Below are 17,849 nucleotides of genomic sequence, written 5' to 3' on the forward strand. Positions count from 1 at the left end.
ATGAAGGCTCCCCCCCCCCCCCCCCCCCCTCTTCCACTTGGCCTCCGTCTCAGTGCGCTTGCGCATGCCCGGCAAACAACGCTGCAGACAACACCGCTGCATCCAACGTTACTATTGGCTGCGCCGTCGGCCAAGGACTCGCAGTAGTCCTCGCGAAAGGTCGTGACTTCCGCCACACCATTTCACGCGCAGCTCGGATAGGGAGGGTCTATTCCGAGCTTTCCTTTCTCCATTCGAGACATATTACTGAGGCCATATCCGGACTATGAGGCGGAGATAAAAAAAAAAAAAACGATGATACGAATAGGCTCGAATGCATCCGGCAGGCATTTCCAAAATTATGACCAGCAGCTTGGCGCATCACCAAAAAGAAAATAGCATAAGCGATGTATTCCACTATCGCTGGTCGAGACTCGGAGGCTTACAGAAGGGTCGAAAAGATCACGACCGTACTTCGGTAGCCACCGCCTCAGACGTTCACCGACAAATGGCCAGTGCAGCCGTGGGCGACGTGCCTTGGTGAATTCGTGCAGCTTCCCCTGGCGCTTCCAGCCGAGCTCGGCGGCGCCCCTCTCGGTGAGCTCCTTGAGCACCTCCAGTATGTTGTGCAGGTTGCCCTTCCAGTAGGTCTCGAACACGGCTTGCGAGTGCAGCACGTATTCGCGGTGCGAACAGCCCACGCCCAGCTCAACGGACTCGAACGAGCAGGAGGTGCCGGCCGGGTCCAGTGGTTCGCCGTGCTGGGCGCCTTCCCTGGCCAGGGTAAGACAGAAGGGGGTCAGCGGGACGGTGCTTCTTCTAAGCCTCTAGGCCGGTTCACATGCAAGCGACTGAGCGATTGAGTGGCGCGTCGCAACGAAAATTTCCAACTTGTTGAAACCTCGCCGCTCGTCGCAGCGACGACTCAAAACAGGTGTTTCCGCCGCGGCGACAGGATTCGCTAGCATTTTCGCTGGCATGTGAAACAGGCTTCTCTCGGAAAGACAGTTCAACGCTGATTGGCTGCGAACTTCGATTTTTGAGACATGGTAGACTGAAGCGAAAAGAACACGCACAAGACAGGATAGAGGAAGGTTCTCCAGCACGCATTAAAAAAAAATGGCAGTGGTTGAGCTCTGATTAAACCTGGAGGATTGCGAAAACAACGAGGAGAGAGAGGTGATGTAGAGGCGCGGCAGCGGCCCCGGCATGCTAGCTACGCGCCGCTACTGCGCATGCGCAACTGGCGAGCGCGACGACGGCACCTCTGAGATACCCGCGCAGCGACGGCGGCGGCGCGCCAGCTGTGCGCCGTGTGACGTCACTGCTACTCGCGCGTGCGCAGTATGGCCTTGCGTCAGCTCCGCGAAATGGCTCGGCGACACGCATAGTGTTGCTTTCGCAACAAAAAAGAGACGTAAATTAAGCATGCGTGGCCAGAAAATCGTAGCAAGTGCTTTGTAGCCAACAAGGCAATGTCTTACATCACCTTATACAGAGACGCTACCCCACTCTCGCGTAGCACAACTGAAGTGTCGCTGAAAGAGTCGCGCCCTTTTTCTGCATAAAGTCTTTCATCGGTTCTCGCATAACAGTATTCGACTCCTGCTTACAGAATTCTCATTCAGCCGAACTCTGATTCGCGATAGGTAACCAGAGTTCAAGGTCGCCGAGCCGTTCGCTTGTGAAAATACATCTCGAATGACCTGCTCCCGAAGCCGGGTGCAAAATGGTCGACCTGTGTGGGGGATCGGTGCTGTCTGTCCGGGTGAATATATTGTACATGCCTTAATGACCATGGATTAGACCATATTAACATAATACCTCTCCTAATTTCCCTTACCCTGCCCCTTCTTCCCGGAATGCTTAGCTTCACTGGGGCTCAGCAGGTGATCAGCGCGGCTTAGCAGAGTAAGCTCTCTTCTTCAAAGGGCCTTCATGGTCGCCTCCTCCTCCCGAACCCGGCAGATAAGGATAACCAATGATAACATAAGCGATGCATCAGCGATGCTTCAGCGAATCGGAAATTTTTCTCGAAGAAAGAAAAGTTGCTGCTTGACTTTGACGTCTGATTAGTTACTGCCAGCGCTGCTTTTAATTATACTGTACCCGCCTTGTGAGAGACTAAGGGCATGCGCACTTGCATTTATGTATCTGTGCCTTTTGTAGGTCCCGAATGGACTGAACTTCGAACACAGGTAGTATGTTGCCGTCGCATGGACATTTGTTCGCTGCGTTGTAATTTTTGGTCAGCGCACAAACTTGAATAAGGACAGGTACCGAAGGCACAGTCTACTTTCCAATGTTTCCATAAAGGGACTTGTCTCCGGCTGGACGAATACAGTGCCGAGTTATACAAGCTGTCCTCGTGATAGAGCACCCGCTTCGGCTTCGGGAGGTGGTGGGTTCGACTCCCGCTGCCGGCCGGGCACTCACCGGTTTTCTGAAATATGGGTACAAGCTATGCCCCGGCCTGGTTCTCGGCTTTCTAGGGTCGCGTTGCTTGGGAAAGGAGCGTGCACCTTTAGCGAGGTCTAATGGTAATTTCCACTCGACAACCACCCAATGGCCCTGTCGCTTCCCATCGACGCTTGAAAGCTGCGGGCATATTTGAGTGATAAATGACAGAAGACCAGACGGACGCGAAAAGAACAACGTGAAATGGACAGCTTATAGAACACGGCCCCTGGTACCCTTCGAGGCGTTGGTCAGGGGACTGTGGCTTCTGTTTTCCCCTTTGCAGAATAGAAGGAGGTTTATGTTTTGCATAAAGCGTTCGTGAACTTGTCTACCCTGAATAAGTGGAAGCAGAAAGAACATGACATGCCAAGAATGTTTGCAGCCATAGGAACAAAACTTCTGGCCACTAACACTCGGCTAAAGGTGGACGCGACCATGGTGGGACACAATTAGACCGATGAGAGCCGCCAGAGGGGCGCTGAGCGCTAAATACCGTGGCGCTATTATATGCATCTGCGTGGGTGTTTCGGCGGTGGCTCGCGTACCCTTTGTCAAAGTAGGACTTCTTCTCGGACAGCAACCTGTCCCGGGACTCTTTAAGCAGCGAACCTGCAAACAGCAAGGCAGAAGTTGGGGTTAAAGTAAAGTCGACACAGCTCGGCTAGGAAGTACTCAGGGGAAGTACTACGAACTAGGAAGTACTAGGGAAGTACGTGGTACTAGGAAGTACTGCGAACTTCTTGCAACAGTACTGCAAGTCATCAGATGATCTCCCTGGATTTTGCCTTGATAATAATTTACTGCGCATTAGAAGCGGGCGTTGGGTACGGGCATGTGCAGGCAGATATCGTCGACAAGCTATTGTATGTTACTGCAAATATATTTCACCGACACTGCAGGTAAATTCTAGGAAAGATATCTCCAAAGCGATTCCCAGAGCGCCATGGTTTGGCTGGTGGACACATCGGCCGTAGTTCGTGGCTGAAGTAACCGGCACTCATAACTCAAAAAGAGCACGGTAGCCCCTGGCCTCCGTGCTGCGGTGGTGGAGGGGCTCTCACCGTTGGCGTCAAGGTGTCCTTCAGCGGCGGCGTATGGGTAACCCCTGCGGCACAGCCTGCGGGCCGTGTTCACCACGAGCGAGTTCGAAGGTGACTCGCTCTTCTTGCGAGACGCAGAGCGCAGCAGCAGGCAGTCACCCACAGCCGCCAGGGGGTCCGTGACGCGCTGCCGTAAGCGCGGACCCTCCGGCTCATCCATCACGTTCTCTGCAGCGCCGTGGTGCGAGGGTTCATCATCATCATCATTATCAACCTGACTGCACCCACTGCGGGGCAAAGGCCTCTCACATGTCTCTCCAATTAACCCTGTCCTTTGCCAGTTGCGGCCACTGTATCCCCGCAAACTTCTTAATCTCATCAGCCCACCTAACTTTCTGCCGCCCCCAGCTACGTTTGCCTTCTTTTGGGATCCACTCCGTTACCCGTTGGTATTAATGCGAAAGCCTTTAATGCCTCATCGTTGTCGACAAAAGGGTGTCAGCAGAGGTGTACCGCTTCTAAGTTGGTCGAAATGCTTATGACGTGAGAGTGCGCGGATTCGAAGTACTGAGGTCACCCACGGATGCCTGACGCCCCTTTTGGAGAAGAAAACAACTAATAAAATAGTTGTCGACCGCTCTGACAGGGGGCGTAAGGCGTCCGTGGGCGACCACATTCATCATCATCATCATCAGCCTGACTACACCCACTGCAGGGCAAAGGCCTCTCCCATGTCTCTCCAATTAACCCTTTCCTTTGTCAGTTGCCGCCAATGTATCCCCGCAAACTTCTTAATCTCATCCGCCCACCTAACTTTCTGCCGTCCCCTGCTACGTTTGCTTTCTCTTGGAATCCACTCCGTTACCCTTAAGGACCAGCGGTTATCTTGCCTTCGCATTACATGCCCTGCCGAAGCCCATTTCTTCCTCTTACATGCCTCATGCCACATTACACACATTACATGCCTCATTACTGCGAAAAGAGCCATGGATACAACCGAACCCATCGAAGCAGAGAGAGATTCGTGCTAAAGAAGGAGTCAAAGTCGGCAGTCAAAGCGTGTAGTAAAATAAAGCCCTAGTACAGCATAAACAGTTTCGCAGGCAATACCAAACAGTGCGGCAGGAAAGGCTTTCGCATTGCAGCACTTTAGAGAGCCAAAGTGTTCCCTGAATTTTTCATCCTCTAAGAGTTTCGAACGAGAGCGTAAGGATTAAGGACACCTACAATGGGAGAGACGCTGTCTGCCCCCTTCAGAGCTAAGCAAAACCAGGAGCGACGTTTACGCGATATACCCTTTGTGGCAGCTTTGCGAACACAGCCCCCAAACGTGATCTTTCGAGGTTGAATATTGACGTTCCCTGACAGTAAGGCGAGTAAACAGAAATCGGAAAGTTCGGAACAAAAAATTCAGGAGGGCACTTTGTTGACCTAGAGTGCGGTGTCACTGATGTGTGGTTAAGATGTTAATTAACTACACAATTGTTTGTGAACCTTAAATTCTGGAGACACTGGAGAGCGTTTGGGAGGCATCCGTATGATTCGACGCCTTTCTGCAAACACACTTTTTTAGCGCAACGGCACACGGCCAAAGAAAAGAAGCAGGAAGAGGAAGAAAAGAAGCAGCAAGGCTGTCAGCAGAGGTGTCACGCTTTTTTAGTGAGACCAGAAAAAAAATCTGTGCACGATGGGATTCGAACCACCACCCTTCCGTTCCGCTGCCGAGCGTGCTAACGCTACTTCCTGCCAACGCATATGTAGTTCTCCTTGTCTACGACGCTGGAGAGTGTTTGCAGAAAGGCGTCGAATCAGACGAATGCCTCCCAAACGCCCTCCAGTGTCTCCAGCATTTAAGATTCACAAACAATTGTGTCTTTAATTAACACCTTAACCACACATCAGGGAGACAAGCAGCAACACCGTGCTTCAGGCTTTCGCCTCACTGCACTTTGCTATGTCGGTGCTTTAACACTTAGCTCACTTTCGCGACGCCCCTCATATTAGAGCGCACCAGTAATCGAAGGTATTAGCAAAACCTACACTGCAGACTATAGTAGTGGCGCGCGACACTCATCTATGGGAAGTAGAACGCGCAGTAATGCAGCAAATGAAAGACCGCAAATTTAAGTAACTTCACGCAGGCATGCGATAACCGTAGTGTTGAAACGAGGAACGCACATTCGGAATCAGTACCGGTGGTGAATGAAACATTCATTGCCAAAATATATGTTAGGGGCGGATCCCCCTACATGGAGTGCTCCCAGTGTCGGGAGGGTCCCTTACAAAGCAAACAATAGCCCTTGGAGGGCTATCCTAGAGATAGCGCTACTAATATTCTTGCGCTGGTTCCAATCGGAAGTTCTGGTGATTAGGCGCTTCCAGTAATCAGGGCCGCCTGTGGTGCGGGGGGATATGGGAATGAGGGGCAGGTGAGCAGTATGTGTAAAAAGTCTCCAGGTTTGCCACTGAGCTTGCAGATGGAGGGAAATTGATCAGGAAAGCGGGCGTGGAAGAGGATGGGCTATCGGGTTGTGCGCCTTTGTAGTCTGCGCCAACGGGCGGCTTGTGGGATTGTGAGGGTGGGGGCAGGAGAAGCGTATGTTCTGATGATGAGTGTGAATTTTTATGCCGCAAGGGCATCTACGGCTAAAGAGCGCCATGGTACAAGGTACTGTCGTTTGCTCAAGGCGGGGTGAAAGATCCATTTCCCAAGCATTTCACACTGATTAAGCCGAGCACAAGGCCAGGCGAAGCTTGTATGTATTGTATCACCGGCGGGTACCCGGCGGCACTGGGGATCGAGCCCCGTACTCCCCGCATGCGAGGCGGATGCTTAACCCCTGGGCCACCGCTGCAGTATGTTCTCCTATTTTGACGGTAGTATGTAAGGATGTTTCGAAAGGACGGCCGTTCCTCCCCATCCCGGAAAGGGAGACCTCGGGCCAGTGAGTGGGCCTCCTCGTTACCTGAAGGCCCACATATGCGGGTGTCCAAATATTGTCGGGGCTGCCAAGAACGCAAGAGGCGGTGGTGGTTGCGGACACTATGCCACTGTCAAAGTTGAGGACGGCCGTTTTAGAGTCCGAGATGATTTTCGTACTGCACTGTGCAGGGGTAGTACTAGAGCGGTTCGCGGGTTAGAAAACCGGCCGGTACATTATATTGGCTGCAGGACTACGGAAACACCGTTTCCGCGAAGTTACCGCCAAGTAATCCTCCAAGCCGAACAAGACAGTAGACCCAGGACATCTCAAATGGAGCAGCTGCTGTCTAATTTCCTTTTCTTGCTTGCTTGCTTTATGGGGTTTAACGTCCCAAAGCGACAAAGGCTATGAGAGACGCCGTAGTGAAGGGCTCCGGATATTTCGACCACCTGGGGTTCTTTAACGTGCACTGACATCGCACAGTACACGGGCCTCTAGAATTTCTCCTCCAAAGAAATTCCAGCCGCCGCGGCCGGGATCGAACCCGCTTCTTTTGGGTCAGCAGCCGAGCACCATAACCACTGAGCCACCGCGGTGGCCTAATTTCCTTTTCGTTAAATGCACTCCGCTCGAAATGTCTACACAAGGTCGCTGGCGAGCATACAAGACGTTTCACAAGAAACTACGTACGCTAGCATGGCTGGCTGTAAGCGCAGTGACCAAAAAGAAAACAGTTTGTCGGAAAAATTTCCTGCCGCAACCTTCTTTGCCGCGGTTTACGTCGTTGCGGCCCACTCGCACCCATCAGACACATGTGGTCATTCTAGTGGAAAGGCATGCTAACGCAACTGCAAGCGGAAGTCGGAAGAAAAGAACCAGCCGCTCGGCATGAAGCATGGCGCAAGGACATCTGTCTGCAGCGGTGCAGGGTAAGCGCAAGGACTACCGGCGCTTAAGCCCAGAAGGCGGCCGGGGCTGGCGGCGACCCCGCACCAGAGCCCGCACCACGGCGCCCATCGCTCACCGATGACGACGCAGGGGTCCCTGCGCGTGTCGTCCAGCGAAGGCCTGTCCTCGCCGCCCTCCTCGGCCGTGCCGGCGCTGAAGGACACCTTGAATTTTGAGCAGAACGCCGGCAGCCGGCCGCTGTTGAGCTCAGTGAGCGCGTGGGCCAGTATCTCCATCGCGAGTCTGTGGCACGGCTTTGCATCCACGAGCACTGCGCGCCGTGGCCAGCGCAGTCCGAGCTGAGCTGCTTTTGGCGCGCAAAACGACAGGCGTCCGGGAGCTTTGGCGGCAGATCGCATTGGGCGGCAGGAGCTGACTCCGCAGTGGGCTGCTTCCGTTGAGGCTGCTGCGAAGGCAGAGCACTGTGACGTCATCGTGATGCAATATCGCCGCGGCTGATATGAACGCAAATGTCAGAAGGACGGTGAAGAAGTTTATTCGTCTTCGCTTTCCGCACTGGCCGCACAGCCCGCTTTCAACGTTTCTTGAGCAGAACGCCGCTCCGTTAGTCACTGCGCTCATTTAGTCATGAGCCTCTAGTTGCTAGAGCGGATTTTCAGCAATTGGCATTCCCTTGAAGTGCGCGCTTCTGTAGTTCACGGCAATGCGTGGTGTCCATGACCCTCTTGAAGTGCGGAATACTACGACTAAACCTTTATTTGTGCCAGTCGGGGCTATCTCTGTCTAAACATTGTGAAGCATCTGTCGAAATTGAATCACCTGATCACTTTCTCCTCTCCTGAGCAGTTTGCTTCTCTGCGAAAAACTTATGTGCAGATAAGCTCTCTCGATCAGGGCTTCCTCTTTCTATTCCGGTTTTTCTCTTCTTTGTGGCAAGCGCCAGGGGATATGTCCTAAAACCAATGTGCGATAATATGCGTAATTTGATCATTGCTTTGGGCGACTCTTTTGTTAGTTGTAGTTTTCAAAATTATTTTCTCTAACGTCTGCCATAAATAAGTCCATGTTTCACAACTGTTTTAATGTGAGAGGCACCCTGGCCAAACCTCCACTGTGAGTATGCAACACTCCAACCGAGGACAACAACAAATGGCCGGCAACGTTGCTCTCTACACAGTTCCAGGTTCCTTTCTATGTTAAGCTTCTGCAGCTACTTTTTCTTAAACCCTTCCGTAGAAATTAGCGGTTTGTTTGAGCACGTAACAAGGAGTAATGCCTCTGTCACACGGTCAGTTTCAGTGGACACTGAGTCGGGAGCCTTCGAGAGTTTCACTCTCTATCGAAGTCGAAGGAGTCGTGTTTCTGCTACACGGAAAATTTCAAAGGCCATTAAAATGGTTTCCGTGTCTTACACCAAGGTTGTGTGGCGCCACAATCGCTACTTTTGGTTTTTCGCAAATATCAGGAAAGTTTGGTCAAATGTTTAGGGAAATCCCCCAAGGTGGAGTAAATTTATAACAAGAAAGTTTATAAATAACAAGAAAGTTTGTAAATATAATATTAAAAAAAATTATCAATATAATCTAAATGTGGAAATGCCTCCATGGTGGCTCATTGGTTATGGCGCTCGGCTACTGACCCGAAAAACGTGGGTTCCATCCCGACCACTGAGGTCGAATTTTGATGGATGCGATATTATAGAAGCCCGTGTACACTGCGATGTCAGTGCACGTTGCAGAACCCCAGGTGGTCGAAATTTCCGGAGCCCTCCACTACGGCGTCCCTCATAGCCTAAGTCGCTTTGGAACGTTCAACCCCCACAAACGAAATCAATGTGGAAGTACACTTTTATTGCGAAAGCAATACTGCTCCCAAGAACGGCCTTTCGTGTAGCTGCTGCCACTTGGGACGGTTGACCTTTAGAATGACCCCTGACGTCATACCATGCCGAGTGATGTCACAGCGTGACGTCATAGCAGGAGCGAGAGACTGGCTACCGACTCGGCTCGTCGGGTAACGGCGGCCCCCTGGCACGGCGCGCCGCGCTCCATCCGCTAGAGGCGCTGGTGACGTTACAGCGTGACGTCATACCAGGAGCGAGAGACGGGCTACCGACTCGGCTCGTCGGGTAACGGCGGCCGCTTGGCACGGCGCGCCGCGCTCTTCCCACTGCTTTTGCAACCTACCAGGCTTACCCAAAGCTTAGCCCCCGCCAATTTTTTTGCTGTGATAGGAGGTTTTTAGTTATTTTTAAAGGCCAGCTGCGTTGTCTTGGACGTCATTGCCTTTTGAACGATTTGTTGCCGCAGTATTTTAATCCTCTGGCAACACTGATACCTCTGACGTTTCCGCCTTCTGCGATGGATAATATAACATTAAATGCGCTCTAAACGAGATCGATACGGTTATTAAATTATTATACAGAGTAATATCTTACTGCTGGCATAGAAGTTTGAGAGAATAATGTTCATGCTTTTGTACCGTGAACGTATCGTACCTGAGAGTGCGTGCTGGCGCCGCTCGAAGCAACGCTAGCAACATTTGGCAACGCTCGAAGACCCTCTACAAAGTAAAAAAGTTTGCACCCTTAAAGGTGTAGCGCTCATGACTGCACCCCTTCCACACCCTCATTTTTTAAATTTTTTTTTGGAAAAGGTGCGCTGAGCACGTTATCACTTTTAATGCAGCAATGCACCTGTCAAAGGTGCAGGGGTGCAAGGTTGTTGCAGCTCCTTCGGGTGCAAGGGTGCGTAAGGGTGTACGGGTGTTCTTTGACTTGCAGTTCAATCAAGCATGCTTTTAAAATGATGTCAGCTATTCGAGTTTTCCATTAAAAGAGAGCTGCTATCTTGATGCGAGCAGCTCTGACTCGGATCTGCGTCCCCAGGATGTGATAATTAACTGAGTTATTTTAGCTGAGGTGCTAAGCGCCACTGACTCCAAACAGGGGTTCGCTGAAATGGCATATATAAACTTGGAGAAAACATGCGCTGCGCATGCGCTTCGGCGGACGCGCTTGTTGCGACGCGCGTCTGTTGTTTTACTCTTTCGTCTCACTTTTTTTTACTCTCCTCTATCTGCACGAGGCAGCGGGGGTGGCTCGGCTCGAGCCATTCGGTAGACTCGTGCACTTTCCTTTTCATCCTTCTTTCAGTCGCAACAACAAAAAATGTGACTCCACAGCAAATGGGTTGAGAAACACCGTGAGACACACATCTGGGTGTTATAGTTGGAGATGCCGTAACGTTAGTGCAAAGTTCGACATGTTGTCGGCAGCTTTTCGTAGATGTTTAGCTTGTATTCAAGAGTGCACCCCAAAAAAGAAATTCATCAGCGCCTTTTAAAGCAATGAAAACCTATGAAACTTTAAAGCAGTCGGAAAAAGGATGCCCAGGCTTAGCTTGGTTAAGCCAAGAATGCGTTGCATATTGCGCGGTCTTTTTTTTTTGAGCGCGAGGTATTGCTTGGCGGCACTCGATTTTCTCGGCAAGACGTGGATGGATGGTGGATGGATAGGAGCGCCGCCTTTGAAACGGGCTGGTGGCAATTGCCCCCATGCTCAGCTTTTCTTTCTTCATTATTATTTTTTTTGTTTATTGTGTTGGCAATTCTCATTAAGATTCTCCATCACCTTTGCCTACGGTTTCCACAATTCTAACCTTATGCCACATCTCTGCTTTTCAGCCACCAATCCTCCAATCGCTTTTTGCTGACTTCCACTGCAGATTTATTTACATGACCATTGTTTTCTTTAAACCCTAGGGCCTCAGAAAGAGTGACTGTGCCTGCATCGACATCCGGATGGATACCATGGCATTTGATTATGAGGTGTTCAATTGTTTCCACAAATCTACCACACACTGCACATGTGTCATCTTCTTCGTTAAATTTCTTTTTGTAGCTGCGCGTTCTAAGACACCCTGATCTAGCTTCAAAAAGTAGGGCACTGCCTCTTGAGTTATCATAGAAAAATTGTCACGCGCCGGCGCAGCGCCCCTAGCGGGAGGAGCGGGAGTCAGGTGGTGGCTGCGGCCGCGCGCGAGTTGGGGCCCAGCTTTTCCTCCGGCTGTCGTGACGTCACGTCACGTGGTTGCGCTCGAGGTCAATGGTGGCGGCCCGGCCGCGCCCAAGGGCTGAACTGAGCGATTGCAATATGCAACGCATAAAAGGGTGCGACAAGCATACTTTGCACCCTTTTAGGTAGCCAAAAAATGAAGGTGCAACTGTAACAATCCCACCCTTGCTATGGGTGCGACGAACATACTTTGCCCCCTTTTGGGGGGGTGCAAGGGTGTGAGTTACAGACACGAAAATGCACCCTTAAGGGTGCAAATTTTTTACAGTTATATCTCGATAGAGTTCCTCACTGTTCGGTTGACTGGATAGACTATTGGCTCGATGGTTATTGAAACTGCCCGAGTAACAGCGCTCAATGGCTTTTGAGTCGAAAGACTATCGTTTCGAGGGCCTTCGAAATGCCCAAGTGACAGGGGTGTTAGGTATGAGAAAGGGCGTGTTGAGTTTCTTTACCATTGCTATAGCCAGCCGGGTCGAAGAATCTTCGTCATAATTTTTGCAACTCCCTGTACAAGTGCTTGGAAAGCTTTCCTTGTGATGTGCTGTCGCCAGATATGCCGCTCAGAGCAGCCAGAATTAGACAAACGGCGTTTCTTTCGATCGTTTTCTGTGGCGCTATTCATTTCAAGTGAAGAATAGCTCACCTCTATTTGTTGCGGAATTGTTCAGTATTAACAAAAGAACGGCGGTTGTCGTGATTACGCTTCACAAGACGTGCAAGTTTAACGCCTTTCGTACCTTGTGCAGTGAGCGTTGGCCACCGGCCACCCATAGAATTTGCGCGCTATTTTAATGCTACTTATGAACTGTCCAACTTGTTACGCAATGAGCTGTGTTGTCCAAGAATTGAACTTTCAGTTTCGAAGTCATTTTTAACTCTGGGACGAAGCGATGAAGCTTCATGCGTGACTGAAGAGCCTGGTGCAGAACTTTTCTCAGAGGGCATAGAAAACTCCCGGATATCCGGACACACCTGCGAAACCACCTCGATTTTGTTGTTGTTTGTGCCGTCGCGATGATTTTTTTGATGCTAGTTGTTGCACTGAGTCTCAGGATGATGTCAGATAGCCTGGTTCTAGTTTTTACAAAGGGTGCCCCAAGAAAGCAGCTCTAAACTTCAACTGATGTACAAAGGGGAGAATTATTTTGTGCCTGCTACCGCTGTACTATTTTTTTTGTGCCACCTGAGATGTAATACGGATGTTCGCAGTATTATAGCGCTATTTGGCGTCTGTCTGCATTATGTGGCTAAGATCTGGTGCTGTCATCTTTAGGGATGCACTCGTTCTGTCCGAAAAAAGAAACTGCCTCTCGCATAGTGCTGTGCAGTGAAGCCGATGGTTCCCCAGGCGGTGAAGCAGACACCTGACAAGATGTAACGATGTCATCGAGCTCTTTTTCTAAACAGCGCCATTAATATTTCAGAGCACACGAATACGTATGTCTGAACGCTAAATCTGAACAAACAGCCGTGATATAAATAAGGTGGCTCATAAAAACGCCGCAAGGCCACAGGCGCGTCTTCCAAAGGCTTGCTCATTTCACAGAGCGCCGTCGAGCTCCTACGACTGCATTTGGACTGAAGAGATACAAGGTTGTTTTCTGGTCTTTGTCTTAGTGTTCACAAGATATTTTATTGCTATCATGTGTTTGTTAGATGTCTGTACGCTTCCCTAAACTTTTAGGGGCTGTTCCCCGCCGTGACAGGTTAGCCTTTACATAAACAGCTTTAAACAAACACCATTCGTAATTGAAAATACAAATCTTGCCGTGACGTTACCAGAGATCGTATTTCGGACAGCTAATGATTAATTTTGGCCATATGGAGTACTTTAACTTGCCCTGAAATCTGACGGCATTTCACCTCCTTCCGAGTGCTTACGTCACGGGGGATCCTATCTCGCGACCTTAGCGATATTAGAGGAGCACAACTTTCGTTTCTTGCCTTACTATTAGGTTACAGGTTTTCTTTTGTCATCACAACGCATGGCGAGCGCGTTTTTCTGTTTTGTGAGTATAAAGTAAATTACTCCTTCGTGTACGATTTCTGCAATCGAAATAGTCTTGTGTTATTTGCTGTCAGAAAGACACGAGGAGCCACATTTGGTTGAGGAGCACCAGAATAGCAACGAGTGGTTCCCGAGTGCACGAGTCGGGAAATGCGGTGGTGACAGTGCGTGGCGTTCGTCTAATCGCATTAGATATATTTGCTGCCACCGGTGGAAATAAAACGATGATTATTGCAAAACTCGGTGGTCAGAAATGACATAGCAGTCATCTACCACGTGTGAGTCGGCTTTTATATTACGAGATACTACGTCGTTTAAGCTCCATATGCAGTTGTCGCTGTGAACGCTGTTTGCGTGACTAAGCGCAGTTGAGCGAATTATTTTTAATAACTTTTTAATTAAAGAATACCGGCAGGCTTCGCTCAGAAACCCGGTTTACATGACGCTCACTCCGAAAAGAGTGGGTCGAGGCCACTATTCGGAGGAAGAAGTGGTTTTATAAATTTTTACCTGCTGCTTTTGTTAAAAAGGGGGTGGCCACTCGCACTCTGTCCGGTTCGTGTAAATAATTCCATATTTTTTAAAGCGAGCATAGACACGAGGTAAGTACGGACATACCTCTCTCTTTTTCGTCACACGCAGGCTATAAAGTGAAAAAGGTGACGAAAATGCCAACTTTTATAAAGCACACCTGTACCAGAGAAACTCTGTCATTTGAGGCAGACCGCGCACATCGCAACAGGTGGATTAGTTTTGCCTTCCGCTACGAGATGGCAGCATGGTCGTTTACTCCTTGAGTACACTTGGCGTATAACGCGCGGGATAGGCGAAATGAGCGCAGTCCACAGAAAGCGTACGCCAACGAGAGAGCCCATATTCGCTTCCTTTCGCGCTTAGTGCATAAGTTACTACTCATTGGCATCCACCTAGGCGCAGCCATACAGCTGCAAAGGAAAGCTATACGGCGTCCACAGAAACATCGTAGTTAAAAAAAAAAATTCTTCCTGGTCCGGAGTTCGAACCCGAGACCACAGCTTCACCGGAGCAGTCGCTCCACATTATGAGCTAACTGGGATGGCTAGCATTTGGTAAGGCAAGATGCCAATGAGTAATTACTCCCTTATTGCAAATCTACTCCACCTTGGCGGACTCCCCTGAATATTTGACCAACACGGTTCCCACTCCGAGTTATTGATGAATTCGCTCTCGCCCTCCTACAAGCTTGCCGTCACGGCTAGCTAAGTTGGTAGAGCTCCGGTGAAGCGGTGGTCCCGGGTTCAAACCCTGGACCAGGGCGAATATTTCCATAATTACGAGGGCGAACGTTTCGCTAACTACAAAGTTTCTGCGGAAGCTGTATACCTTTCTTTTGTAGCCGCACGGCGACGCTTAGGTGGATGCCGATGAGTAATCACTCCCTTATTCGTGCGTGAGAACTAATTCGATGGGTACCAACCCTGAGCCAAATTGTCCGTGTTCGCCTTGACTGATGATGATGATGTCTTCAGGCTTAATGGCACATGCAGCTGGCCTAGCATGAGCGCACCGTCACGCTCTTCTTCGTCTTCTACGTGGCGCTAATTCTGTTGTTCTTACCCGAGCAAAACCGTCTCTTGCATGTCCGCAGGTGGCCTAGCGCAAGCGCTCAGTGCCGCGGTACTGCCCGCTCATCGTCGTCTTCTCATCATCATCATTACCAGCCGATTACGCCCAATGAAGGGCAAAGGCCTCTCCCATGTTTCTCCAATTAACCCTGTCCTTTGCCGGCTGCGGCCACTGTATCCCCACAAACTTCTTAATTTCATCCGGCCAACTAACTTTCTCTTGCCCCGTGCTACGCTTGCCTTCTCTTGGAATCCACTCTGTTTCCTTAAGGACCAGCGGTTATCTTGCCTTTACGTTATATATCCTGACCAAGCCCGTTACATCCGTTGATTGTGAATAAGATGCCATTAACTCGCGTTTGTTCCCTCACACACTCTGCCCGCTTCCGGTCTCTTAACATTGCACCTATCAATTTTATTTCCATAGCTTGCTGCGTTGTCCTTGACTGAAGCTGAACACTTTTAGTTAGCATCCAGGTTTCTGTGCCATAGGTGAGTACCGGTAAGATACAGCTGTTTTATACCTTCCTCTTGGGGGTTATTGGCAAATTGCTGTTTATGATCCGAGCCTTAGCTAGAGTCAATTTTTGGGCGAAATAAAGCGCATAGGCATTTGGCGAGCTCAGCACGGCACAGCGGAAGAGGAAGGCCTCTTTACGAAGCTCGTACGTCAAGTTGATGTCCAAGAGGCACAAGCGCCTGTCTGCTCTTAACCTGGAGCCGCACACATGAACAGATTTGACCAATGAGGTGCTGGAACTCTTTTAGTTTGGCAACATTTAATCTGGCATCTAAGGAATCTGTGATTGCAGTGAATGCGGCACAGGTGATAAATGGTGCAACCAACGAATCTACTCCAGCGCAGGCTGAGATCGTGTCTCTTCCTCCCTTACGTCTTTTACATGAAACGAATCCGGTTTTTCTGAGCCGAGCAAAATCGTCTCTTGCGTGTCCGCAGCTGGCGTAGCGCGAGCGCTCTGTCCCGCGGCACTGCCCGTTGATTGTCATCTTCTACCTAGCAAAAATCCGTGCTTTCGGACTGATTTCAATGTAGTAAACATTTTCGGTAGTTTTTCATCCGCGCTTTACAATTGCGCGTAGAAAACTGCTTAAACGACCGTCAGTGTATATGCGCTCATCGATGCCGCATGAGCTCAACAATGATGCACAGATGACTCCACGTAAAGAAAGGAGCAATGTTTCGCCCTTGATTGCCATGAAAAAGGTTTTGAAAAATGCACGGCGCTTCGTTCCTTTTTCGTAATTAAGGGCGCTGTTGTGAGGAAGATAATAGCTGTACTAATAAAATCTCGCGGGGATTTGGTACGGTGCGGAAAATGTGAGAAGGTTCGCCAAGGAGACTCTGAAATAGCCATAATGATTTCTAACAAAGACATCGAATGTTGAACTTATCATCCATGTGACGGCTGTCAAGGCTCCGAGCTGCTAATTGCCTTTCTCTGTGTGTGAGAGAGAGAAAGAGAAGAAGTTTATAGCACGATGAAATTCTTCGAGCCCTTCTTTTTTTCACCGAAATGCGTTTTTTTTTTACTTTAAATAATCTTGTGTCGTTTTTCATCGATACATTTTTCAAAATTTAGGCTTGGCGCTAATATTTTGTCGTAATAGCCTATAGAAATTCCCTTGTTTAAGCCAATGCATGCTGGCCAATCCCCCATGTGGGTACGTGCATTGTTTTAAGAGGAAGGAGAAGAAGACCGAGATCCACGGTGCCAATTTCATTCACTACCTAGCAAAGCTACCGTTCCCTCCCACCAGCTCACAGACATGGTTGGTTGGCCTGAAATAAAATGGCACATACCCACTACGCGGGAGTGGCCAAGACACAGGCGGTGAACTGCTGGAAAGAGGAGCATTTATAGAGGAAAGGGAGTAGTACTAGGGTTTAGGCTGACATATTGAACGGCGCAACGACAGGGGACCTGTTAGCTGGGAGATCGAAGACGGGACGATGGCTGTTTGTTCAAATTCGAATGCAATGTATGTAATGGTTCAGTTTTGCACTGACTGAAATAGAGAAAAAATAATGAAATAAATTATTGAAAATTGAATTGAATTGAATCCAAACTTTATTTTACAAATGTGCATACAGTCTTTGGAATGCATACAGTGCATACAGGCATTTTCAAGCTATTTTCTTTAGCTTTTGGCCTGTGGCTCATCTAAGAGCCATTACAAAATAATAAATAATATAAACACATGCATACAACGGTGGCAGGTCGCATACGAGCACACTATAGAAAGAGTTTATAATATTTACGATTGAACGGATTGCTATACAGAGATGTAGTTTGAAACTAGAAAAAACAATTAAAACTGAACAAATGCATTTGAAGGTTATACACTGCTGGGTTGATGACAACAGAGATAAGGACACCGATACATAAACAAACTACAATATATGAAAAGAAGTTATGGAATATTATTTACAAAGTATACTTTTAAATCATGTCGTCGGAGGTTATACATGCTAAGCTGGTTAGATTCGTAGCTGTTTAGAACATTAGGTATAAGGAAATTAAGTGCTTGTTTACCATAATTAGTTCTAGCGCGTGGAAGTGTCCATTTTGCAGTTGATCGGGTTTGAACATACTTTTCTATGCGCTTTAACATTGCGATATTAAGCAAAAAATTACATATTGATGGTGAAGAAAATTTGAGATATTATAATAGGCGGTACTAAAGAAAAGCATTTACACGAATTACTTCATACTTAATAAACCATTCAGCCGTATGGGCAGTAAAACTGGCATCTGCGATAATCCTGATAGCTTTCTTTTGGAAAATTAGTATTTTCTGTAGAGAAACAAATAAACAGAAATAATA

General features: G+C 49.0%; 1 protein-coding gene across 1 annotated transcript in view; it reads right to left on the reverse strand.

The window, feature by feature from the left end:
• The window catches only part of LOC149361860 (uncharacterized), a 30,004-nt gene extending 22,219 nt beyond the window's left edge, over positions 1 to 7,785 (reverse strand). The window contains exons 1-4 of the mRNA XM_089569604.1: positions 7,428 to 7,785; positions 3,501 to 3,707; positions 2,985 to 3,048; positions 426 to 753 (exon numbers count right to left, since the gene is read on the reverse strand). Of these exons, the coding sequence (XP_089425730.1) occupies positions 426 to 753; positions 2,985 to 3,048; positions 3,501 to 3,707; positions 7,428 to 7,785 (957 nt within the window). The remainder of the gene's footprint in view (positions 1 to 425; positions 754 to 2,984; positions 3,049 to 3,500; positions 3,708 to 7,427) is intronic.
• Between the last annotated feature and the right edge of the window lie 10,064 nt (positions 7,786 to 17,849).

Source organism: Amblyomma mixtum, chromosome 2, assembly GCF_055824585.1.
Source record: "Amblyomma mixtum isolate Tamu chromosome 2, ASM5582458v1, whole genome shotgun sequence".
Taxonomy (NCBI): Eukaryota; Metazoa; Arthropoda; class Arachnida; order Ixodida; family Ixodidae; genus Amblyomma; species Amblyomma mixtum.